Source organism: Amblyraja radiata, chromosome 14 (genome assembly GCF_010909765.2).
Source record: "Amblyraja radiata isolate CabotCenter1 chromosome 14, sAmbRad1.1.pri, whole genome shotgun sequence".
Classification (NCBI taxonomy): Eukaryota; Metazoa; Chordata; class Chondrichthyes; order Rajiformes; family Rajidae; genus Amblyraja; species Amblyraja radiata.
The window spans coordinates 23,696,896-23,723,719 of record NC_045969.1 but is presented as its reverse complement, the minus strand read 5'-3'; the positions used below and the strand labels follow the sequence as shown (position 1 = coordinate 23,723,719).

General features: G+C 38.7%; 1 protein-coding gene across 6 annotated transcripts in view; it reads right to left on the bottom strand.

The window, feature by feature from the left end:
• Positions 1-26,824, bottom strand: part of ints6 (integrator complex subunit 6) — an 89,578-nt gene that overhangs the window by 60,084 nt on the left and 2,670 nt on the right. For 3 of the 6 annotated variants that reach the window (XR_004413989.1, XM_033032799.1, XM_033032796.1), the window contains exon 3: positions 21,011-21,160. The exons of 1 other annotated variant lie outside the window; for it this stretch is intronic. Coding sequence is in view for 3 of the 5 variants with exons in the window: in XM_033032799.1 (XP_032888690.1) it covers positions 21,011-21,160 (150 nt within the window). In the remaining 2 variants the exon portion in view is untranslated. Of the gene's footprint in view, positions 1-6,575; positions 6,704-18,578; positions 18,912-21,010; positions 21,161-26,824 lie in introns of those variants that run through there. 2 more of the 6 variants (XM_033032801.1, XM_033032798.1) reach the window with 2 other exon arrangements.

Genomic DNA, 26,824 nt, shown 5'->3' with positions numbered 1-26,824 from the left:
TCCCGCCCTCCTGGATATTGGATACAGCCCTTGCGGACATGACCCGCCTTCACACTAGATGACATACCAGAGGAATTTGGATCAGAACGTATTGACCTATGACCTTCATCAAAAGCACTTTAGGTACTGAATCAAGCATAATTCAGTGTTCCTCCAGTATTTACATTTTATCAGTCACATCATTTTAATTCATTACAATTATCAAAGCTGGCAGCCGAGAGCACCCAAGCATTCATGTAGTGAGATCCACTTCACAGATGCCTTGCTGTGACTCAGGATAACCTGTTATGGGGTTTAATTGGCCTGTTCATGGTGTAGAGGGGACAGTAACTTGAAACCTATGCAGATGTACCTCCACTCTTCCACACCATCCCCCACATCATTGTTTTTGACCTCCCCATCTCCCACAGCTGAGGAGAGAACCCTTTAGTAGTACTTATTCTTCTCATTAATCAACACATGCATGACACAGCAGCCATCTGTTTAATTGAAATCAGATTTGTAATACTTATGGGTGATATCCAATAAGAAACTGTAGCACATAATCAACTCACCAAAAAATATTTTTGAGGATGTGACAAGTAAAATGGAAGGAGAGCCAGTGGATGTAGTGTATCTGGACTTTCAGAAAACCTTTGATAAGGTCCCAAACAGGAGATTAGTGGACAAAATTAGAGCACATGGTATTGGGGGTAGGGCACTGATATAGATAGAGAATTGGTTGGCGGACAGGAAACAAAGAGTAGGAAGAAACGGGTCCCTATCAGAATGGCAGGGAGAGGCGAGTGGAGTGCCGCAAGGCTCGGTGTTGGGGCCACATCTATTTCCAATATATATTAATGATTTAGATGATGGGATTAAAAGTAACACTAGCAAATTTGCAGATGACACAAAGCTGGGTGGCAGTGTGAACTGCGATGAGGAGGCTAGGAGGTTGCATGGTGACTTGGACAGATTGAGTGAGTGGGCAGATGCAGTATAATGTAGATAAATGTGAGGTTATCCACTTTGGCGGCAAGAACAAGGAGACAATTATCTCAATGGTGTCAGATTAGGAAAAAGGTAACTGATAGTAAACATGCAGGTACAGCAGGTAGTGAAGAAAGCTAATAGCATATTGGCCTTCATAACAAGAGGATTTGAGTATTGGAGTAAAGAGATCCTTCTGCAGCTGTACAGGGCCCCGATGAGACCACATCTGGAGTATTGTGTGCAGTTTTGGTCTCCTAATTTGCGAAAGGACATCCTTGCTATTGAGGCAGTACAGCGTAGGTTCATGAGGTTAATCCCTGGGATGGTGGAACTGTCATATGAGGAAAGATGGGCAAGCGTATTCACTGGAATTTAAAAGGATGAGAGGAGATCTTACAGAAACATATAAAACTAGATGCAGGAAAAATGTTCCCAATGATGGGGGAGTGCAGAACCAGGGGCCACAGTCTAAGAATAAAGGGGAGGGCATTTAAAACTGAGATGAGAAAAAACGTTTTCATCCAGAGAGCTGCGAATTTGTGGAATTCTCTGCCACAGAAGGCAGTAGAGGCCAATTCACTGGATGAATTTAAAAGAGAGTTAGATGGAGCTCTGGGGGCTGGCGGAATCAAGAGATATGGGGAGAAAGCAGGCATGGGCTACTGATTGTGGAAAATAAAAAATATATAAATGATCAGCCATGATCACATCGAATGGCGATGCAGGCTCAAAGGGCCAAATGGGCCCCTCCTGCACCTATTTTCAATGTTTTCTATGTTTTCTGAGTGAAATCCAACTTGCAAGCAGGAAATGGGTACAAACACTTCAGAGCATTGTGCACGTAAAATCATCTTAAATATATTTCATAAGCATGTTCCAGGGAATAAAGAGATCATGTTGCCTGATTATGTTTGGAAAGAAATTCAAGAAAAAAGATTTCAGATTTTTTATTGGAGTGGGAATGGGTTTGCAGAAAGCTTGCTTAGAATGTCATAAACATACAGCAAAACCCAGAAGTATCAAACTGGTAAATCCTGTACAGTACTTCCCCAGGCAAATAACACCTCATGTCAACTGTTCCGATTTAGGCATGTAACAACAACAACAACAAAATGTTAACCTTTAGATTGGGTGAAATTAGGATTTAATAACTAGGGAAAATCCAAATCCAAAACCCATCGCGCTTAACATTTAATTTGGACACATTCCATCATGCCCGAACTATTGAATATTCAACACAGATGAAAGCAAAGTGATGAGCAGCAGACAAATTATTTCGCCCTGACCAAAAACAAGCCTCAGTCCATTCAATCCAGGAATTGCCTGATGGCTTGTAATAGGGAACTCTTAACTGTTTACAAATTCTAGCAGTTATTATTGCTGAACTCCGACTCACCCAAGTAGGTCAAATATTCTGGAAAACAGCTTCAGAAGAATACACAGCCATCAAAAGGTTTCATAGCCTAAGCTGCCAAACACTTGCTCATAACCAATGCAGCAAACTTGTGACCCATCAGCAGAATTTCATTCTGATGATCACTCATTCATGAATTTGGAAATGGACCAAGTTTATTTTGAACCCCTAGGTGAAAATGGCCTTTAAATCAACCCGAGAAATGTTAAATGCACACTAAAATTTGCCTTTGTGGCAGTATCAATTCTTACCATGATTAACAGGCTAAATAGCAACAAAAGATGGAGTAAATATCTATTCAAACAAATGTGGAATTCTCTCTTTTAACCTTTTTGAGCACTTGGACTGGAGTGCAGACTAATGTTCTCTCTCGCTTCTGTTATTTTGGCTGCAAAATGAAATTGGACCCATGATATCAGCTGCAATTTAGCTGGTAGCACTTTCATCTTAAATCCCACTCCAGAGATCTGAACACAAAAATCTAGATTAAAGTGTGCTCAATGGCTGGAGCTGCTAACTTTGGAATGAAGTTAGTCCCCATCTGTCCTGTCAGCAAGATGCAAAAGATCTCAAAGCACTATCATTACGAACGTTACATAAAATATTCAGTAGCCTGGCAAGTATTTATCCATCACTTCACATTAAAAAAAAGTGACTAGAAATGTCATTGTTTGTAGGGATTTGCAGTTGTCAAAAAGGTTACCATTATAGTTACATAATAGAAGTGGCCATGTTTTCTGAGTACTTCCAATAACATATTCTTGCAATATTCAATTAAGTCTTGAAAGTTCAATTTGAAGAATAAATACAGTAAAATTCTGATCATCCAGCACCCTTGGGATTTTGGTAGTACATGACCAACGGGATTTCCCGACTATTAGGTATTCATAAGAGTATCATCCAATGCACTTATGTTTCACTTTAAAACAAATATATCACAATGTACTATAATAAACCTAGTGAGTTTAGAGAGAGTAGGAAATATACCAGCATCCTGGACCCCAACTCCAGCAATGCATCTTCCTGCCCCAGATCCCAACCTTGACACCAGTTGCACACCCAGCCTTGTCCAGACACTGACCCTACACCCCACTTGTACCATCTAATTCTGACTCACATTCTCGACCAATGTGCTAGGCAAATGCCAACCATTAGGATTTTAAACAATTCGATACTAAAATAGTCTGAGTTTTATTGAATCGGTAAACATGTTTTATTCGTATGGCTATATGGTGACCCCAAATTTCACTGTACCAATTGGTGCATGTGACAATAAATGTTTCTTGAATCCCCTTGAATCTTGAATGTAACATGCAAGCATCAAAATATAAGAAAGTCCATTTGCTTTGCTAACATTACTTGAAAAAATCAAGCCAAGAACCAAAACAAAAAATACACTGGAATAACTCGCGACAAACAGTGAAGAGAAAGGGATGGTCGATGTTTCAGATCAAGGGTTCTGTAACACACAAGTCTCTGTTTCTACCCTTCCCCCTCTTCTATCCCCAGAGATGCTGCCTGTCCCGCTGAGTTACTCCAGCATTTTGTGTCTACATTCGATTTATACCAGCATCTGCAGTTCTTTCCTACTCATGGTACCCACGTACAGCCAGAGTTAAGATCAAAGGCCATCAATCCAGACACATTCTTTCCCCATCCATCCCCCCTAAATTCTCTCCTAAGTACCTTCAGCATTGTCTTTTTGAGAATCCTTCAGTTACATGGAATGAAATGCCATTTAAAGACAATGAATATAAATGCCACACTAGTCAAGAAACACTTGAAATTGTTTATATGATGCTGCCACAGGCACAAAGTATGTCATTGCCTCATGTGTATCTTTATAAATGAATGGTGAAAACATATGGATTTCTGGCCCATAGTGTTTGTCATATGATAACTGGCTATCAATGCAGCTATTCCTCCATGTTTCATAAATTATCAGATTTTGGCAACATTAAGCAAATTCATTAGGATCTTTTGTTATTTTCATTGAGCAAGGCTATTTTGGAAGTACTGATGACAATTGCTTTGCCAATCAATTTGTTTTTGAAAACTAAACAGCACAGATGCTGCAATAGAGAACAAAAATCAGAACGCAAGAAGAACTATGCGGGTCAATCAGCATCTGTGGAGACAAATTATGTCACTGACCTATCAGATCAAGATCCTGCATCAGGATTGAGAGGAAATTGCCAGTATTTAACAGTAAATGAAGGGTGGGGTGTGATAGATAGAACCTGATGAAGAGGGAATGATGAGCAGATGGCACCAGGTAAGGAGCAGGAATGGAAAGGATGAACAAAGGAAGATACAAATGGTGGGTAAAACAGTATTTATTGGAGAATACCCACATTGTGAGTTACCAGAAATGGGAAAATTGGCCTCTTGAGCAATCCAACCCACTTCTAAAGATCCGTAAGAGAGATACAATGAACTGCAGATGCTGGTTTATACAAAGAGGAGGCACAAAGTACTGGAGTAATTCAGTGGGTCAGGCAGCATCTCTAGAGAACATGGAAAGGTGAAGTTCGGGTCAGGACCCTTCTTTAAGTCCAAAGAAGGGTCCCGGCCCAAAACATAACTGTTCTAACTTCTGCAAAGATGCTGGCTGGTCCGCTAAGTTACTCCAGTACTTTGTGTTTCTAAGATACATGACCTCCATCTCAGTCCACATTCTTGATCCCACATCATCCCACTAAAACAGAGAGCAGTGCTGAACTACCTCTTTGGTGACCCTCAGATTATCCTTGATCGGCCTTTGCTGGCTTTACTTTGCACTAAACGTTATTCCCATATCATGCATCTATAAACTGTAAATGGATCGATTGTAACTATGTATTGTCTTTCCGCTGACTGGTTAGCACGCAACAAAAGCTTTTCACTGTACCTCGATACACGTGACAATAAACTAAACTGAACTGAAAAAGTTAACTGATCAGTGTTACCTGCTGGTGCCACTAACCAAATAATCTGCATGCTTGGATTGGAGCAATAAACTACAATATATAAGGATTGTGCATTGAAAAAGCAATAACTTTAAGGTAAAACCCCCCATTGACATAAATTAATCGTTTGTGTATAATTTAAGATAACTTTCGCTCCAAACATCCACCCTACACCCTAGAAACTGTTCCTGTTGACTGTAAACAATATTAATCTTCAGTTGACCGATCCTCCGCTCAATTATTTTTGAAGTTCTTCCAGCAATTTAGATAGGGTCTCATTTAACAGAGAAGTGAAGAATTTTTCTGCCACTGTTATGACAAAAAAAAGAATTGAAAAGCAGTGGATAGTTATGTTCCTTCACCAGAAGAACTATCCAGTGTCATGTTTATTGGTTACGCAGTAACTGAACAGATGTAAAAGCTTAAATCTGAAAAACAAGGAAATCCAATCAGGAGAGAGTGTTATATGTCATCCCACTCAATTATTCCACTGTTGGACCATTGGTGGTCTTGCTTTTGGATGAGATCCAATGCAAATAACACAACGCAGGGCAGGGAAAATAATGTCACAATTAATGGAAGGATCAATTCAATAGCTTACACTGAATGATAGTGTGATATGCCTTTCAAATGGTGGTTCCCCTGAAAGTAGCAAGTTTCTACAGTGCATAATACAACGCAAGAATTTCCTGTTTTATTAAATGAATATAAAAATAGCAACTATGATAGGTTGCAATAAAACAGTGAAATGGATAGTCCTATGAAATATCGTTAGATCAAACTAGTTTAGGCAAGTTCACTATGAATCAATCAATGACATAATCAGAAGCACCATGAGACCAAAGTTCAATGACATTTGGAAGATATACATTAAAAAAAAAGCAAAAATGACAAAATAATGTAAATGACCACTAGCTAAAGTTGAACCCCATTGAATTGAAGGCAAATTACTGAACTGACACAGGAACTGTCATTTGGCAGAGTACAATATGCATAACCAGCATGTATTCAAATTAATTTATTGGGCCCAACAAGAATTTGTAATCAATGCTATAACCAAATCACCGTATTATTGAATGATTTTTCATGGCGCAAAAGAAAGCCATGCATTGAAGTTGAGCCTAAAAAGTTTAAGGTGTTCTCTTCAATTGTATGTAGATCCAAAGAGCCATATTAAAATTATCAATCCTAATGGAAAGCCTTTACATTAGAGGTTTGGTACGCAACAGAGTGGTACTTACATTAGAACTCTGCAAAGCACATTAGAACACACTAGGTGCAGTGATCCGACCTGGATACCACATCCAAGGAAGAATACATGAGGCTTGGCAGGTGCACATAGTAAATTTATCAAAATGGCATCAGAGGTCAAATTACATGGAGTGATCCAATTTTCTATAAAGTAAAAGCAGAAACAGTTTGCAAAAACATCAAGCAAAGTAAAGTTTTTAGGGGTGGACGAAGGGTTAACAGTGGCACACGATATAAATACGAACAGCAAGTGTTGGGTATGTTGTAATCAAATCCCCTCAGTGCCATACAGATGGAACCTCATTGCAAGAACAATATCTAAAAAATGGAGATCAATTTGACCCATATTCATATCTCTTTTAGATTAGTTACAGAGAAGGACGAGAAGAAGCAAGATAGCAACTTAAAGTCTAAATAGTCACATGTAAATAAGGAAATATGGAGCTGGCTTGGCGGGAACACACAAATCCAAAAAGGTACCATTATAGCACTTAGGCCAAACAGCACAAGGCATTGTGAAGAACACTTAAAATCACATAACATTGCTAATATCTACCTACATTTTTGCCCCCCCCTTCCCAAAAAAATCTTAGCAATGAGTGTGTCTGGCAATTAGATTTTTGACAGGTCATTTTGTAATCTTGCGAAAATCTGTAATGGACATCTACATATGCAAATCATGCCTGGAATGTGTAATGTCTTCAGCAATGTGATGGAAGGTGTTACTGACAATGCTATTAAGTGCCATTTACCCAAATAACCTGTTCATCAATGCCGAGTTTATGCTTGGCCAGAGTAGCTCTGCTTCAGACCTCAAGTTGTCTTAGTCTTAAGACAAACCAGAGAATTGAATTCCAGATAAGGGATGAGAATGGTCCCCTATACAGAGATTGCATTTGACCAAATGTGGCATCAAGGAGCCCTGGTAAACTAAAGTCACGTGCCTTCAAGGGGAAAACACACCAATGGATGAATTCATATCCAGCACAAAGATAGATGATTATAATAATAATAATAAATTTTATTTATGGGCACCTTTCAAGAGTCTCAAGGACACCTTACAAAAATTTAGCAAGTAGAGGAAAAACATGTAAGCGGAATGAAATAAATAGTAGAGACATGACTAGTACACAAATTAAAGACAGAATTCAATTCAAAACACAATATGAGGCAATTCAAGCACAGATGAAAAGGGAGGGGGACGTGGGGCTAAGGATAGGCAGAGGTGAAGAGATGGGTCTTGAGGCGGGACTGGAAGATGGTGAGGGACACGGAATTGCGGATCAGTTGGGGGAGGGAGTTCCAGAGCCTGGGAGCTGCCCTGGAGAAGGCTCTGTCCCCAAAACTGCGGAGGTTGGACTTGTGGATGGAGAGGAGACCGGCTGATGTGGATCTGAGGGACTGTGAGGGTTGGTAGGGGGAGAGGAGGTCAGTGAGATATGGGGGGGGGGCAGATGGTGGAGGGCTTTGTAGGTGAGGACCAGGATTTTGTAGGTGATCCGGTGGGAGATGGGAAGCCAGTGAAGTTGTTTGAGGACTGGAGTGATGTGATGCCAGGATTTGGTGTGGGTGATGAGTCGGGCGGCTGCGTTCTGGACCAGTTGGATTATGGGTTTTAAATGCAGTGTCTTAGCGATCAAGCATTTTCAGCTGCTTCAATGAACTCTCAATCATAAGGTCAGGAATTGAATGTCCAATCATTATACAATGCTATTTTGTTTGTAACTCCTCAGCAAATGAAACAATCCCTGCAAAATTTGGCCACGGTTCAAGTATGGAATGATGTATGGAAAGTAACATTGATGTCACAAAAGTTTGAGCCAATGATCACTTCTCGGAAAGAGTTTCAACACCAGCCTTGACAGTAAACAGCATCACCACTGCCAATTGCCTCAACAATACCCAAAGGGAATCTCAACTGATGCAACCACAAAAACAGTGGCTACAAAAGCAGGTCAGAGTCTGAGTATGCTATGAGTGGTTGAATTTAGACTCAAAGCCACTCAACAAATACAAGACAAGCAACTACCCATTAATTCCCTTCATCACTGGGGTTGGGGTGGGTGCAATCCACAAAATGCATTGCAGTTACTTGCCTAATCCAACACCACCTCCCAACACTCAACCTCTTTCACCATGTGAAGATTTCCTTTTAAGTCATACCCTATTCCGACACGGAAATAATTAACTGTTTCCTTATCACTGGGATTCCCTACTCTTCAGAATTGTGCAAATAACCTCACAGGACATCAGTGGTTCAGATAGGTAGCACTCTTCTTTTTAAATGGTCATTAGTGATGGGCATTAAACATTGAACTTGTCAGCAGTGCCCATATTACTCTGGAAAATAAATAAAAGCAAACGCCAACAGTGACCTTTTAAAACCACCTCGTCGCTCAAAGATTAAAAGTTAATAGTCCCAGTCTGCAACCTGAAATTATTACTTTCAGCAGATTATAACTAAAAAATATTAACTACATTTTTCAACAATCTCAGAAAGTGAGCTTCCTAGCTGCCAATGTCCATTCAGATAGCCATAATTCTGAAATTAATCAAGTTCATTTCATAGAAACATAGAAAATAGGTGCAGGAGGCCATTCAGCCCTTCGAGCCAGCACCGCCATTAATTGTGATCATGGCTGATCATCCCCAATCAATAACCCGTGCCTGCCTACTCCCCATATCCCTTCATTCCACTAGCCCTAACTAACTCTCTCTTAAATCCATCCAGTGATTTGGCCTCCACTGCCCTCTATGGCAGGGAATTCCACAAATTCACAACTCTCTGGGTGAAAACGTTTTTTTCTCACCTCAGTCTTAAATGGCCTCCCCTTTATTCTAAGACTGTGGCCCCTGGTTTTGGACCTGCCCAATATTGGGAACATTTTTCCTGCATCTAGCTTGACCAGTCCTTTTATAATTTTATATGTTTCTATAAGATCCCCCTCATCCTTCTAAACTCCAGTGAATACAAGCCTAGTCTTTTCAGTCTTTCCTCATATGACAGTCCCGCCATCCCAGGGATCAATCTCGTGAATCTACGCTACACTGCCTACAAGGATGTCCTTCGTCAAATTAGGAGACCAAAACTGTACACAATACTCCAGATGTGGTCTTACCAGAGCCCTATACAACTGCAGGAGAATCTCTTTACCCCTATACTGAAATCCTCTTGTTATGAAGGCCAACATTCCATTAGCTTTCTTCACTGCCTGCTGTATCTGCACGCCAACTCTCAGTGACTGGTGTACAAGGACACCCAGGTCTCGCTGCACCTCCCCCTTACCTAACCTAACCCCATTGAGATAATAATCTGCCCCCTTGTTTTTGCCGCCAAAGTGGATAACCTCACATTTATCTATATTATACTGCATCTGCCCACTCACTCAACCTGTCCAGGTCACCCTGCAACCTCCTAACATCCTCTTCAACATCTTTCGGATAAACAAAATACAATTTTACAAAAACTAAAGTTACAGACACTCCATCAGACCTTGTTCTGTATGGAGCAAGGTTTAACATTGATTCTTGTATGTTAATTTGATTACTCTCAAAGAATAATTTAATATTATACCTTTTTCAAAAATTATGTTGTTGAACAAGGAGGCGATTTATAAACCAGATGAGCCTGGATAACACTAACAATTTCATACCAGCTAGGAGTGCAGCATATCAAACTAACATATCATTCCAAAATACAAAGTTTGCAAATTTTCAAAACAGCTAGACACAAATGAAGCATTTGGTTCCCTGCTGGGCACAACCAGCAGCACTTAAAGGAATTAAATCCAAAATGAAACGTTGGTATCAGTAATAATCATTGTAAAACACCTAAATTATCCTAAACCCACCTGCATCACATGTCTTTCAGGGCAAAGATCTGTCCCGTGTGCAACTCCAGGCTCACCCAAAGCCCACTCTCAACAGCCCTTCAAACTCTGGAAAGCTGCTCAGTTCAAGGAGCAATTTGGGAAGAAATAAAATGTTGGCCATAACAATGACGATCACAACCAATGAACAAATATCAACCTACAGTACTTAGTTGCCAACAGCTTGTTTCCATATAACATTGGCAGAGATGATATAACAAGCCACATGATCTAGAAATAAATAATTATTCAGATTTGGGAATCAAACCCAAACATTTTCACTTCAACGTTGGTATTCTGTGCTCTAAAACAAAATTAGTTTCAAATATTTGCTGAATTCTAATGTGATAATTTTCTCAATGGAATCCTAAATGTGTAATTGCACACACTGTTTATTACTGCAGAACTTTGCAGAATATAAAATCTTTTCATATATTATCTGAATGAACTTGGATCTGTTGCATTCCTGCTTCTTTTAAGGTCATCTGTTCAAGCTGCACATCAGAGATTTGACACACAACTGAAGTGACATTCAATTGAAGATTGCTACTTTAGTGAACAAATGGGAGATATTTTCCAATAGGAATATCAGAACAAAGCCTAACATTTACAACAACCCAAAGAAAGTTTATCGACTATAGTATAATAACTGGGAAAAAATTAATGTTAAGATTTTGGAAAGGTCCTATTACCCCCACAATTAAAATGTGGATTGTGGAAATGTCGGAGACCTTATACTTGGAAAGAATCAGACTTGTCTTAATGGACAAACAAGAACTTTTTATCAGAATATGGTCTCCATTCATTGACTACTTGAAGGGGCAGACTGGCTCGGCACGTGAACCTGACTGAAACTCGAATTAAGGATCAGATGAAAAGTTATACTTTATAATTTACGAACTTATCTCCAAAGCTGTATTTTTAGTAAATTATTCCATTCTTCTTTATTATACTTTTTTCATTTTTTTTCTCTCTTTCTTATTTTCTATCTATATAAAAAAAAATACTAGAAGCAGAGTTAATATCAATTGATAATATTAGTAATGTAGGAATGATATACATGAAATGTTTTTAATATGGTATGTACCTGCCTCTAATAAAAAGATTATTAAAAAATATATATATTTTCCTGATATACTAGGCATCTTTTATTCCTTAATCCATTATTAAAACAGATTTTCTGATTTGTTTTCTTCCATTTTCTCGGATATATGTATCATTGAAAACAGTGGATGACCATTGTGAGGACCATTCCCGGGTGAAGGCCAAGATCGCTGCATACAAGTCAAACAATCCCAATCAGTAAAAGAAGGCTTGCTATATTCTTTGCAAAGCCACCTGGAATGCCAATACCCGGACAAACTTATAATCACTCTCACCCCTGCCGACTGTGGCAAGGCCTAAATAACATAACTGGCTGCAAAGCAAAGTCAGGCAGCATTGTTTGATGAAATGGCAGAGCCCTTCCTGACGAACAATGCATTCTATGCTCGCTTTGAGGAGGCCAACAAGGTGATAACAAGGTCAGACTCAAGTATGCCTTTTCTCAGAGTCACTGTTGCAGAAGTTAATATGCCTTAATGATTACCATCCAGTGGTCTTGACAACCACCATAATGAAGTACTTCGATAGGCTGGTTACAGCACACATTACATCCAGCCTACCAAACAACCTTGATCCACTGCAGTTCGCCTACTGCCACAACAGGTCCATGGCAGATGTCATCTGACTGGCTCTACACTCATCCTTGGAACACCTGAATAAAGACACAAGTTCCAACTCTCCCCTCTGCAACTGGCAGTGTACACGTGGTAAAAATACCAACTCTGCACGACACTTTCCAAATCTGATGCACCTTTCTGAAGATGCAGTGCCAGAAGTACGAATATAATCCCAAGTGTGTGCAGGAACAATCACACATTCTACACCAGTAATTATAATAGCAAGCATTGTGTTACATTTTTGGTAAGTTTTGTACCTGCTTGCTCCATTTTAGCGATCAGTGCACACGGATTCCATCTCTTTAGAACTCCACTCTCATTTTAATATATTATGACACTATATTAATTTATCCACTTGTCTAATTTTATACTCCCAGTTACGCTACTTACCTTGTCATCGGCATGTGTCATTTGCCATTTTTGATATGGTTTTCCAAGGCATTAGTAAATATAATATTTGAAACTTCAACATAGATCCTTGCGGGATACTACAGCATTGCCATTTCCGATAAGGGAATGGCAATCGCATTGTACTACTTGCCCAGAGAAATTAATAACTGTATGATCAGTTCAAATTATACATGGCAGCTGGGAAATAAATGCACCGAATAAACAATCTGAGGAAAGTTAATCAGATATGGTCACCATGAACCTAGTGTGTTCTATGAACCCATCAGGAAAATTGGGACATCCTTATCTATCTGCGAGACACCTCATACCCATCTTTTGGATGACTTTTGACTACCTTCTGAAAAGGTTAAACACACTTTCAGTTATATAAAACTGCTGTAATAAATTTTAACTAAAGAGCATACTGAGCATCAACACTGACAGGCCATCCAGAGTTGACACACAAGCAACGCTTGAAATCAGTCAATAAGGAAAAGTTGTCCAACAATATTCATGACATGACTGAGCACAAGAGCTGTTGCATAGACTATTTAACTAAAAGAGAATCATACTTTCAGCTTCTGCCCTACTTGCTTGCATCACTAAATTGAAGAAGTGTTTTTTTTTACCTATCTATAGATCCACCATGGTGCTCCAGAAGAATACCTTTCCAAAATATGGAAAATTTACCATATGTTCCAACCAATTACTGCCTCAATCATTCTCAATCATTAAATTAACTAACATGAATGGAAATTGCTAGGTAAGTGCTCTCAAGTCACTAGCAAATAACCTGCCCACTTCAGATTGTTTTACAGCCTTGGTCCAAAGAACCGAATTCCTCGATGAAATAGAGTAATTGCCTTTAACAAGCAAGCAGTGATGTAAGTGAAAATCAAGAAACTCTGACTAATTTCATGAAGAATAATAGAAATGGTTAAATAAATCTACTTTAGGAGGGCAGTAAAGAAATTATTGCAACTGGGTCAAGGGACACAAATCAAATGGGAAAAAGTCAGCATGTTTCTTTCCCCAATAAACTGCAGTCAACCATTTGGATTTAAGACTAACCAACAACGTTATGTTTTTTATCTATTGTTACCATTTTTTTTTAAAACTCCATTTTAGGTGCCAGAAGTAATTTGAACTAATTCACTGGATGAGATCAAGCCTTGTTTTTAAGCCAATGATCTTAATGATAACAATGCATTTTTATATCCATATTAAAGGTGCTCAAGTTCCACCTACTTGCCACTCCTCCAATATTACAGGAGACAGAGCAAGGATGAAAATAACATGAAAATCAAAAGAAAATTCTGCAATGCAAAGAAAGAACTTTAGGTTCTAAAATTGACAATACAATGTAACTGATTTAAAAATCTGTGAGGCAAAGTAGCTTTTATGACAGGTCAACAATGCTAATGATAGATGGCACTCAGCTTTTGCATAAGGTTGTGGCTATATGCTCCACTTAAGTTTGTGAACGCTCCAGAATTGATTATTTGCCTCGGTGCTACAGGTGAAATCTAATTCCAACTCTCACCATGACTAAATTTTACATTTCTTGCTGCAAATGTCAGCATGCCAACATGGAGTTAAGTCAAATCAAGAGGCAAGTTGTTTAATCCAATGGATCCACAACACCTATTGGAATATTCAAAAGAGCAAAATCTTTCTGTGAAAACATTTGGGACAGCCTTAAAGTAAGGGCCAAGAATACAAGACAATCTCAAATATATCCAAAGTTAAGAAAAATTAGTCATGGGGAGATCATGGAATTGGAATTCATCTTTCGAAGTGAAGCAAATAATATAGATTAGTTCAAATGACAAGTATCACAGGGAGAAATGCAGTAGGCCACGGTAGGTTGAAAATAAAGTTGAAAAGGGAAGATGTGGACATGGGGCATGGACACCAGGCAAATGAGACGTTCTCACACACCCAACATGACAATGCACACCCAACATATAAACAAATCCACAGTGTCACATTCTGACAGCATTACATTATTTTCTTACTATGTTACAAGAATGTATAGGAAACCAAGCAAAACAGTTGTAGGTTCCACTGGATCCATTTTAAGCATGCCTTGGGGGGGAAACAGATTAGTTTATGAGCACCTATAGTGCAAATCAGTAAACTTGAGCACATGGACTGCAACAATTGAAGCAGCAGATACCTTTCAATAGCTGAATGTCCAAATGCAAGCCTTTATGAAAATTGGGAGATGAAAACCTTAATTTTAAGCATTCATTTTATTTATTTCCTGGTTCTGATTAAGGGTCTCAGCCCTGAAACATTAAGTTTCTTTATTTCAGAGCAGCTGAGGGTTTCCAGGTAACTTATATAGTAGTTTGCAGTTAGCTGATCTCATTACAGCAACAATAATTAGCTCACAATAGCCATGAATGTCCAAGCTGGCAACAGGACTAAAAGTGGAAGTAGCTATCATTGAATATTATTTTCTGCCCAGCTCTGATGATAAATACATCTGCCTCTATTCCATATTCACATATTCTGATCATAAAAACACAGAAGGTTATCTGGGCCTTCTAGCCTATTTCACCATTCATAAAGATCAAATATTTTGATCCATATCTGTATAAAATTATGTTTGACCATGGGCAGTCGAGAAGGGACAAGTAATACATTTTTATCACTGATTTATTTTCTCATGCCAATACGGGCAAAGACGTTATTTGGACTATAAAACCTGCTGTGCCAAGAAACAAAAGATTTAACAATAATCTCACTAATTATTCCCAAACTAGAACTTAGATGTTTTTGTGACTGAATTGAATTTCCTAGAATTCAAGATTGAGAAGAGTTACATGGAACTTTTTTAATAGTATTGGAAAAGAACAATTTTTACCAGATTAAATTAGTGATAAACATATTCTGCTACATAGGTAGAACATTTGCAGGAATTCAAAGGTAACATTTGAAATTCTGAATTTGAAAATGTTGCCACATGAATAGATATGTAATTCTTTAAAAAATGTGTTTTTATTAATGAAGAATAAATTTTGTATTTCATAGTATCAAAGTTTTTTTTAAATCTGAAGGTACTATTGTGTTTCCTGATATTCACGTGGCAAGCATTCAGAATTATAGCTTTCCATGATTTTCATGTATATAGAAATTCTCTATTCATGAATATAGAATTTCAACAAACCAGGCCATGCAAAGTTGTAATAATGTGATACCGCTTAAAATAATAACTGGGATAGTTTCTTAATTTCACAGAATAGGTGTTTGCTCTAAAAGCCGTCTAAAGTATTTTAAAGTCAGAAAGTAATGTTTCCTACATTAGCTTTCATCTGTAACTAGTTGTTGATGGCATTGTCACATGAATTGGTTATACTCAAATACTCTAGATGGCAGTTATAAGCCACCTGTGTGCCTCACTGCAGTCTGTACAGAAACGTGCATTATTTTTGATCAGGAATTCCAATACTCTGATCCTGTGGCTTTAAGTAATTCTCAATATTTTCCTAAACTAGAATGAAGTGAGACATGGAAGGGACCACAGTCTGTATGATTAATTTAAATTACTGAATTACAGCACTGCAGCTCTGTCCAGGCTGAAGTTATTCGCTCAAATCATGCAGTGAAGCTCAAGCTACTGCAGTAAATGAGGTAATCAAAAATATTATTTCTGTCCTTTTGTCAAGTATAGTTTGAAGATAGTATAAGTGCATCAAACAGAAAAGTGGCATTCTAAACAACTGATCAGTCAGAAGATTGTTCCCGATGTTGGGGAAGTCCAGAACAAGGGGTCACAGTTTAAGGATAAGGGGGAAATCTTTTAGGACAGAGATGAGGAAAACTTTTTTCACACAGAGAGTGGTGAATCTCTGGAATTCTCTCCCGCAGAAGGTAGTTGAGGCCAGTTCATTGGCTATATTTAAGAGGGAGTTAGATGTGGCCCTTGTGGCTAAAGGGATCAGGGGGTATGGAGAGAAGGCAGGTACAGGATACTGAATTGGATGAACAGCCATGATCATATTGAATGGCGGTGCAGGCTCAAAGGGCCGAATGGCCTATTCCTGCACCTATTTTCTATGTTTCTATGTCTTCATTCTTTGTAAAATAAAACTGAGATATCAACCACATATGCCAATTAAATATTACAATTCTTCCCAAGAAAAAGTTCACTTTGTGCTCCTTTAGAACACTAACACTTGGTTGCAGAGTAATAACTAGGTCTATTATTTCTTTCATTACCTGATCATAGCAAGGTTTTTCAAAAAATAATTTTTGGTTCATGGATTTCCAGGTAAAAAAAACTAAAATAACTCGAAATTCTTTTTTTATGAGTGTATTTTTCACATAAATTTAGTGAAGTGATTTGTAGTAAGACCCAAAATATAGTAAAGGCAAATAGGAACTTCATTAAAATGAAAAAAGATTGAGTAACTGCCAGGGATAAAGTCAGTGGCGAGAAGAGTCTATTCTTCAGTTATTCAGATGCCAGTAAAGGGAGGCAATTCAACTGTGCTGGGGAAAAACCCCAAAATCAATGTCCATGCTTTCAGACATCCACACATGTTCACCCTTTGCATGGATCTAGATTGGAGCCCTGCCAAAGAGAAGTTGAACCAAGCCAGGAAAGCAGAATTTTGATTTACTCTCATTTAACAGGGATATATGGCAGACAACCAATGAATCAATATCTTCAGTCATTTTCCCAATAGTTCCTAAACCTGAAATGACGTAAATATAAATTTTAATATGTGAATTCCCTTGCCCTACAAGAACATGCATTGTGTAAATGGGTGACAATTCTAAATTGACAAATATTGAAATGTTTAATATCATATATAACACAAATAATTAGGCTAAAAACCACAACATTGAATGTAATTTTGAAACTATGCCCACCCAGAAATACTATGACCAAAAACAAATCAGTACCTAATGAGTCAGGGCTTGTCATTATACTTTGAATGCCCCCAAATTTAAAACCCCTATGTGTCTATCATACCAGCAATCCGTTTTCCTTTGTCCAATTTTAAATATACCTAGTCCTACACATTATTCTTGAATATGATCAAAGTATTACTCGTCGGAGAAACATTCTATTCATTATACAGATAGCAATTGCTAACAGAACTGCAATGTGTTTCTTCGGAAGAACTTAAGACTTTCTTGCATAGTGTTGTAAACTTTGTCCAATTGATACAAATGTTTAATTTTAATATCTGTACTGATTATGCCAATTTGCAGACAAAGTGGAGACAATTGAAAAAATGTTGGCCACATTAATGCAAGGCATTTGGATTTTTAATGTATGAAATTTGTAAGGAACTACTCTCCACTGACTGGATTTTCTGTAGTTTTATGTTCATTGTTTTGTTACACCTATTTAAAGAATGGCAAAAACAGGCACTTACCCAATTACTATACAAATGACAGTATGCTGAAATTTTGCACACAGACACCCCATTTTTCTCTTCTCAAATTAAATTAAAGTAACCGCTTGGCAGAGATAGGCACCCGTTCCGTTTGACCTCAGTCACTCTGTGGGTTCAAACACTGGATCAATTCAGCATTGATTACTCATTGAGTAAGCCATTTGCTAATTGCTCAGGCTCTCATTTAAAATGGCTATTCATTCAAGTTACTGGAGGGCACTCAAGACATGCTAAATCACTTTAAGATTCTTCACATCCAAGTATTGCTTGAATTACTGCAGAGAAATTGAAAGGAAGCCCTATTTTACAAACATGAAATTATAATTTATGAAAACTACTCAAAAGTTTTAGAACCGATCTCTTAGATGAGCAGGGGGACTAGAACAATTATTGCTTTTCTTTGCCTTCCACAAGCTTCAATATGTTAGAGGTATATAAAATCATAAAGATAATAGATAGGGTAAATACACCCAGAATAGGAGAATCAAGAACCAGAGGGCATAGATTTATGGTGAGAGGGAATAAATTTAATAGGAACCCATGAGGCACCTTTTACAAACACAGAGGGTGGTGGGTATATAGAACACGCTGCAAGATGAAGTAGTTGAGGTAGGTAATATAAATATATTTAAAAGACATTTGGACAGCTAAATCGATAGGGAAGGTTTAGAGGGATATGGACCAAATGAGGGCAAATGGGCCTAGCATTAATGAGGCATCTTGGTTGGAATGAATAGGTTAGGCTAAAGGGCCTGTTTCTGCACTGCATGACTCTATGACAAAAAATAATCGTGGGGTTACATGAGAATATTTTTCAAGCCTTGGTAAACACAACATAGAAAATCGACAATTGTAGGCAAAGCGGCATGGTATGAAGTAGAACTTTTATAATCCTCAGTTTGGTTAACCTTCTGGATCAGAGGGCAGAGCTAAAAAAAGGAAATGGTTTTATCCTTCAATTACCTTTCTGTTAATTAACTAACCAGCTCCACATTCTGGTTAGGAGTTTCAGCAGAGCACAATTGGAGAATGTCAAGATGGGAAGAATTTCAAGTTCTGAAGAAAATTTCAAATCATATTTTCAAAGACTGCTTTGATGAGGATCAGTACAGACTTCATCAGATTCTATCTCCTTATCTTTGGAACTTGATGCTGAATCAAAGAGCTACACTCTTACATGGCGAATGCCCCCAGTGGTTAGGTGATGCAAATTCAACCATTTCCAAAAGCTGTTTGCAAACAGAATATTTGTCCTTCGAATTAGTCTTTCAAAAATAACAATAAATATTTTGTCTTCTATTATGTTTTCAAATGAATGTTTAGGAAGTCAAAAATGTTGAATATATTTACAGTATAAGCCACAAAATAAATGTTGTCACTTATACTGGAAACATGAAATAACTTGTTTTCTAAGAGACCCACGTGCTTTTAATCACCTGCCCTAATACGATACCAGATAAGTTGGCCAAAGCAACTTGAAAATTAAAATCTTTCAAGCCAAAATGGTAAACTAAATTAGTAATGAAGCATTAGTAGTACAGCCAATGTGAATGTACAAATATGCACAAAACACCTACTTTAGCTGGATCATCACGAAGATAATTCAAATGTAATGTTTTAGGCATTGAGGAAATGTCAGCAAAAGTGGCTCAAATATTTAGACATTTAAAGTTTTCACACAATCAACATCACATGGAATGATTTTTCCAGCAATTGGTGCTCAGACTTCAATTAACTCAGGAGCACAATGTTTTAATAGTGAGACACTGATTTCAATGCCAACCTTAGAACACATGTGGTTTTGGTTACATCAGCCCATCATTGCATTTGGATGCAGATCAGAGGCATGGTATTAAGTCAATAAAGAGACTAAAATAATCAGCACAGTTACATATTTGCCATGTGTTCAATTTCTGTGCATACTTGCTGATTACAGTAAACATCAGAGATCTATACTGTCTGCATCCTTTCTTAAAGGATATACAGCTTTGGAGATCAGCAAGTCTACAGGGAAAAAATAAGCACGAGAAGTTTTAAAATCATGGTATATGAAGACATTCGTGAAAAGTACTTCAGGAATATCGTGAAAAGTACTTCAGGAATATTTTCCTATGACTAAATGCAAATTATGGATTATTAATTCAACATATTTAATTTAAAGTTTTAAACATAACTCCCAAATATTCACTACTTAAAAAATGATTTAACATTTAACTTGCATTATATTTCACTTCCCTTGTGATCAGCCATGATCACAATGAATGACGGTGCTTGCTCAAAGGGCCGAATGGCCTCCTCCTGCACCTATTTTCTATGTTTCCCCATTCTCAGAGTTTTTGCTTCGGCGTTGTTCCATTGATACCACCAGATACCTTCAGTACCATTCCCAAGCAGCAGTTAATGCATTTGCTTCAACAGCAAGTCATTATGTTATCCAGATACTGGAATGGTAAAGAAATCGGTGAAGCCCAGTCACGTTGCCTTTGGCCAGCATACTGTACATCTTATAACCTAAGGGTCAAACCTTTCGGTCTGTGACCTGGTTAACCACTAGATTAACTCTTGATCTCAAGTTACCAGTGCTCCCTCCTGGGCAAAACTGCATCAATGTCCACTGCATTGTTGGTGCACTCCTTTCCTAAATAAATGCTTGCTTACCGAGTTAACTAAATGGCCATTCTTCAGTGACGCAAGCAGCAGTATTCTGCCTTTCAAGTACGTTAACACTTTAGCACAAATTACCGTTTTGCAATCAATATAAAATTACCCTTTTTGCACACAGGGAGTTGTACATCAAAAACCCTGGCAAAAGTGAAATAATTATCGACAGTATAGGAGTCAGGCTTCAAGATTCCACGTGCATTTGGGGAAATCAAGTCACTTAACTGCCAAAATGTGCACTGTCACGTGTCCATGTGTTTTTTTTATTCATAACTGCGAATGGAATGGTTGCAGGGATTTTTTATTATACCTCAGATAGAGGTTTTAAGAAATATTTTGTAGAACTGTATTTCTGTGTTAAACATACCTGCCCATAGTTGTCTATTCCAGTAACTAATCTATTTAAATTTAATAAATCAAAGGATGTCCTTAAAGACTGGCCAAGGGTTGACAATCCTACAGCTTGAAGATTTTTCAATTCGTTCATGAACGTTGCATGGTTTTCCTTCCAGCCAGCCTGAAAAATAAAATATTTCAGTCATGCTCTCTCATTTCCTGTTCAGAAATCCTTCCAAATCTGTCCTCACTTGTTGCATGGAGACAGCTTCCGCAGGTCATTTTAAGATGTCAATACAGAAAAAGCATGGAAATATGAGATTAGTAACTTCACAATATAAAAGATTTTAAAAATGCCTCATTTTAATAGAATTTCTATTGTCAGGCTTCACTTCATTTTATTTGTAAATTGCTGCACAAGCCTAAAAAAGCATTGTCCCTTGAAATGGGAATAGAGCCGTAGAGCTGATATAAACATGTGCCACACCAAGTAACCGGAGTGTTTATGAGCGTTTATGTATAGGGCCGCTAAAAACATTTCAACCCAATTTAATCTATTCACCTCCAGTGCCTAAGAGGTTACTTATTTATTCAGAGGCAAGAGCTAAAAGGACAGCCAATTTTATCCATCAGAACTCAGGTCTGCACTCAGTCTAGGCCGAGTTTGCTAATGTCATCCATGCAGAATGCATTTATATTAAAAGTCTATAGGTACAGGTACATATCCTACTGGTTCACCAGCATACCCATCCTACAGTGCCCTCCATAATGTTTGGGACAAAGACCCATCATTTATTTATTTGCCTCTGTACTCCACAATTTGCGATTTGTAATAAGAGGGGGGGAAAAAATCACATGTGGTTAAAGCGCATTGTCAGATTTTAATAAAGGCCATTTTTATACATTTTGGTATCACCATGTAGAAATTACAGCAGTGTTTATACATAGTCCCCCCCACCCCCATTTCAGGGCACCATAATGTTTGGGACACAGCAGTGTCATGTAAATGGCAGTATTCATGTTTAGTATTTTGTTGCATATCCTTTGCATGCAATGACTGCTTGAAGTCCGCGATTCATGGACATCACCTGTTACTGGGTGTCTTCTCTGATGATGCTCTGCCAGGCCTGTATTGCAGCCATCTTTAGCTTATGCTTGTTTTGGGGGCTAGTCCCTTCAGTTTTTTCTTTAGCATATAAAAGGCATGCTCATTTGGGTTCAGATCAGGTGATTGACTTGGCCACTCAAGAAATGACCATTTCCTAGCTTTGAACAACTCCTTTGTTGCTTTAGCAGTATGGTTGGGATCATTATCTTGCTGTAGAATGAATCGCCAGCGAATGAGTTTGGAGGCATTTGTTTCAACTTGAGCAGAGAATGTGTCTTGACACTTCAGAATTAATTATGCTACTACCATCAGCAGTTGAAGATAATGAAGCTAAGTGAGCTAGTACCTTCAGCACCCATACATGCTCAGGTCATAACAACCCCATCACCATGTTTCACAGATGAGATGGTATGCTTTAGATCTTCGGTTGTTCTCTCTCCTCTATACTTTGCTCTTGCCATAACTCTGACATAAGTTAATCTTCATCTCATCTGTCCACAAGACCTTTTTCCAGAATCGTGGTTGATCTTTTAAGAACTTCTTGGCAAACTGTAACCTGGCCATCCTATTTTTGTAGCAAACCAGTGGTTTGCATCTTGCAGTGTAGCCTCTGTATTTCTGTTCATGAAGTCTTCTGCAGACAGTGGTCATTGACAAATCCACACCTGACTCCTGAAAAGTGTTTCTGATCTGTCGGACAGGTGTTTAGGGATTTTTCTTTATTATAGAGAGAATTATTCTGTCATCAGCTGTGGAGGTCTTCCTTGGCCTGCCAGTCCCTTTGAGATTAGTAAACTCACCAGTGCTCTCTTTCTTCTTAATGATGTTCCAAACAGTTGATTTTAGTTAGCCTAAGGTTTGGCTGATGTCTCTAACAGTTTTATTCTTGTTTCTCAGTCTGGTCCTCATGCTGATTCTGGTCCTCATGCTGATAAAAAGCAATATCAGTTTTCAAATGTGATGGAAAGACTGGAGGAAAGTCTAGGTGTTGAGAACTCTCTTATACCTGCATTAAGGAGGCAATTAAACACACCTGAGCAATTACAAACGTCTGAAGCCATGTGTCCCAAACATTATGGTGCCCTGAAATGGGGGGGGGGGGGGGGGGGGGGGGGGGGAGGGCTATGTATAAACACAGCTGTAATTTCTACATGGTGAAACCAAAATGTATAAAAATGGCCTTTATTAAAATCTGACAATGTGCACTTTAACCACATGTGATTTTTTTCTATTACAAATCTCAAATTGTAGAGTACAAAGGCAAATAAATAATTGATGATTCTTTGTCCCAAACATTATGGATGGCACTGTAATTAACCGCAGTACATGAATCAGGTTAAAAGATTAGTACGTCTGGCTGACAAAATACTAGGCCAGGATGCATACTCAGTCTAAATTAAAGGAAGTATGTGTATCATCACTGAAATATCCAATTTCCTTCAAATTGCAAGCAGCACAACTGGCAGAGCTGCTGCCTCACAGACCTGGGTTCAACTTGTGACCATGCGAGCTCCTCTGCACGCTCGTGTCCCCGCCCAATCCCACATACCATGCGAGTTGGTAGGTCAATTTGTCACTGTGAATTTCTCCTAGTGTGTAGATGAGTGTTAGAATTTGGAAGAGGATTGGGGGGGGAAGGGGGAGTTGATGAGAATGTGGGGAGAATTATTTTTAAAATAAGATTAACATGTAGGATTAGTGTAAATGGATGGTTGATGGTCAGTGCACTCAGGGTGACAGGGCATGTATCCATGCTATATCTCTCCACGACTCAACTGCCTTCCCACCATTTCCCCTCTATAATAAAACCAATCAAGATTTTTTCCAAACAACATAACCCAAATGGAAATTTAGCAGCACATTTTTGATGCAGTCCTTTTCACAGAACAATGCATCAATTCAATATAAGCCACCCAATTTAAATGGTGTCTATTGTGCAATAATATCACAAGGCATTTTTGCAGGAGTTTTATAAACAAAGTATGGCACAATCATGTTCAAAAGGGAACTGCAGATGCTGGAATATCGAAGGTACACAAAATTGCTGGGGAAACTCAGCGGGTGCAGCAGCATCTATGGAGCGAAGGAAATAGGCGACGTTTCAGGCCGAAACCCTTCTTCAGTCTGAAGAAGGGTTTCGGCCTGAAACGTCGCCTATTTCCTTCGCTCCATAGATGCTGCTGCACCCGCTGAGTTTCCCCAGCAATTTTGTGTACCTATGGCACAATCATGTTCAGGCAGATGACCAAAAACTTTCTCACAGGTTTTTTTTTCTTGAACTGAGATGCAGAAGGCTAAAAGATGGAATGCCTTGGCCTTCAAGGGAAGTTTTAGCAACATCTCCAATGGTCAGAGATGATCAAGAAACAGAAAAAGGGAGAAACACAGATTTCTGCAGGCTGAAGACCATTGATAAAGTCATGGCTATGAAGAAAGATTTTTTTTCAATTGGAGCTCTACCTAATTGGAAAACAATGAAGGTCAGCAGGCCTGGAGATAAGATGAACAGGTCAATGTGAATTAAGACAGACTGGCTGATGCTGGAACGTGGAACAATGTGAACTGAGAGAGTTTTGAATGACCTTAACTTTATGAGTATAGAAAAATTGACATCACCATTGAAGTAACCATTTTGGGAAACAAAGACATGAGTGAGGTTTCATCAGCACTCGGGCAGGGGTAAGCCATGTTACAAAGGCAGAAAAAGGGCATTCGTAATGATGCTTCAACTTAAGGTTGCAGCCTTCCAGCATTTAGTTCAGATTAGCTTCTCTGGATCCACAGTTCAACAACAGTCTGAAAATTGTGACAAAAGCGTGAGCAAAGAAGGGTGGGGAAAACAGTCTATAGGAACATGGCGGTTATATTACTGGATTATTAATCCAAACATCAGGATTAATGGTTCATGAAGGCAAAATTGAAATCAGAGCAGCCAAAATATTTTGAATACAATGAATCAGTTATGTCAAATAAATAAAGTGGGCTGTTGTTATAATTTAAATAGTTAACCAACCTAACTACACCCACAACCTAAGAATGACATTTAAAAAAAAGTTGTCTGTGTTCCTGTATAGTCTTAAGTGTATCTTTGGATATGGTTGTGGAAAAACATGGAGATAATAAATTGTCACTGCCACAAGAGGTAACCATTCAGCCACCCAAAGATTAGCCAATACAAACTCAGCCTCCCAACCACCACTTGAAGTGTCTTCAGCATTCAATTAAAAGTGCTCCAGACTATATTAAACCTTGATGTCATATTCTCCAATTCTACTTTAGGCCACTTGCTCATTCCATTTGATGACTTAGCTCCACGTTACTAATACCATCTGCTCCCATCTCAGTCCATCCACGCTCAAAAACCTCGCCCACATCTTCAGGAAATTGAACTATTCCAACACACTCCTGGCTGACCTATCTCTCCTCCTATTCGTCATAAAACTATCATCTAAACTTTACTGTCAGCATCCAGATCTCACCTAAATTCATTTGTGCCCTCCTTGGATGTTTGCTAATCTACAGTCACTCCCAGGGAAGTAATGCCTATATTTTAAAATAATTATACTTGTTTCCCCTCCTCCATCCAAGGAATCACTCCATGGTATTAGCTGCCCTCAGTAGTGTCCTCCAGTATTACAGCCTTTAAAATGCCATGCTTTGGCAGATAGCATTAAGGCCAACCCCAAAAGATTTTATAAATACATAAGGGGAAAAAGTGTACCGAGAGAGGGAATGGGACCCCTCAGGAATCACAGCAGTCAACTCTGTGTGGAGCCACTGGAGATGGGCAAGGTCCTCGATTAGTATTTCTCCTCTGTATTTACCGAGGAGAAAGTAACAGGAGGACAGAGGAACTTGGGGCAGTCAATGGAAGTGTCTTAAGAGCAGTCAGTGTTACGGTCGAAGAGGTGCTGAAGGTACTATCACATATGAACGTAGCCAAATCTCCAGGGCCTGATCAGATATATTGGAGAGAAGATATACAGCGAGAGAATTGCAGGAGCACTGATTGAAATTTACGAGTCGTCTTTAAATACAGGAAAGGTGCCGGGAGACTGGAGGGTGATAAATGTGTCTTTCTTCAAGAAGGGTTGCAGGGAAAATGCTGGGAACTATAGGCCAGTGAGCTTAACATCTGTAGTTGCAAAGTTACTGGAGAGTATTCTGAGGGATATGATATACATGCATTTAGACAGACAAGGGCTGATTGGGGATAGTCAGCATGGTTTAGCACATGGGAGGTCGTGTTTCACAAAGCTGATGGGTTTTTTGAAGATTTTTTTGGAAGTTTTGAGGTTTTTTTTGCTGCAAGATCTCGATCAATTGGCCAGGTGGGCTGAGCAATTGTTGATAAAATTTAATACAGAGAAAAGTGAGGTGTTGCATTTTGGGAAGTCTAACCTGGGCAGGACCGACACAGATAGGGCTCTGGGGTATGTTGTAGGGCAGAGGGATCTAGGAGTGCATGTGCATGGTTCCTTGAAGGTGGAGTCGTAGGGAGATAGGGTGGTCAAAAAGGCATTTGGCACATTGGCCTTCATCAGAGAGTATTGAATATAGAAGTTGGGAGGTCATGTTGCAGTTGTAGAAGACGCTGGTGAGGCCGCATTTAGAGTATTGTGTTCAGTTCTGGGCACCATGTTACAGGAAAGTTGTCAAGCTGGAAAGGGTACAGAGAAGATTAACAAGCATGTTGCCAGGACTAGAGGGTCTGAGCTATTGGGAGAGGTTGAGTAG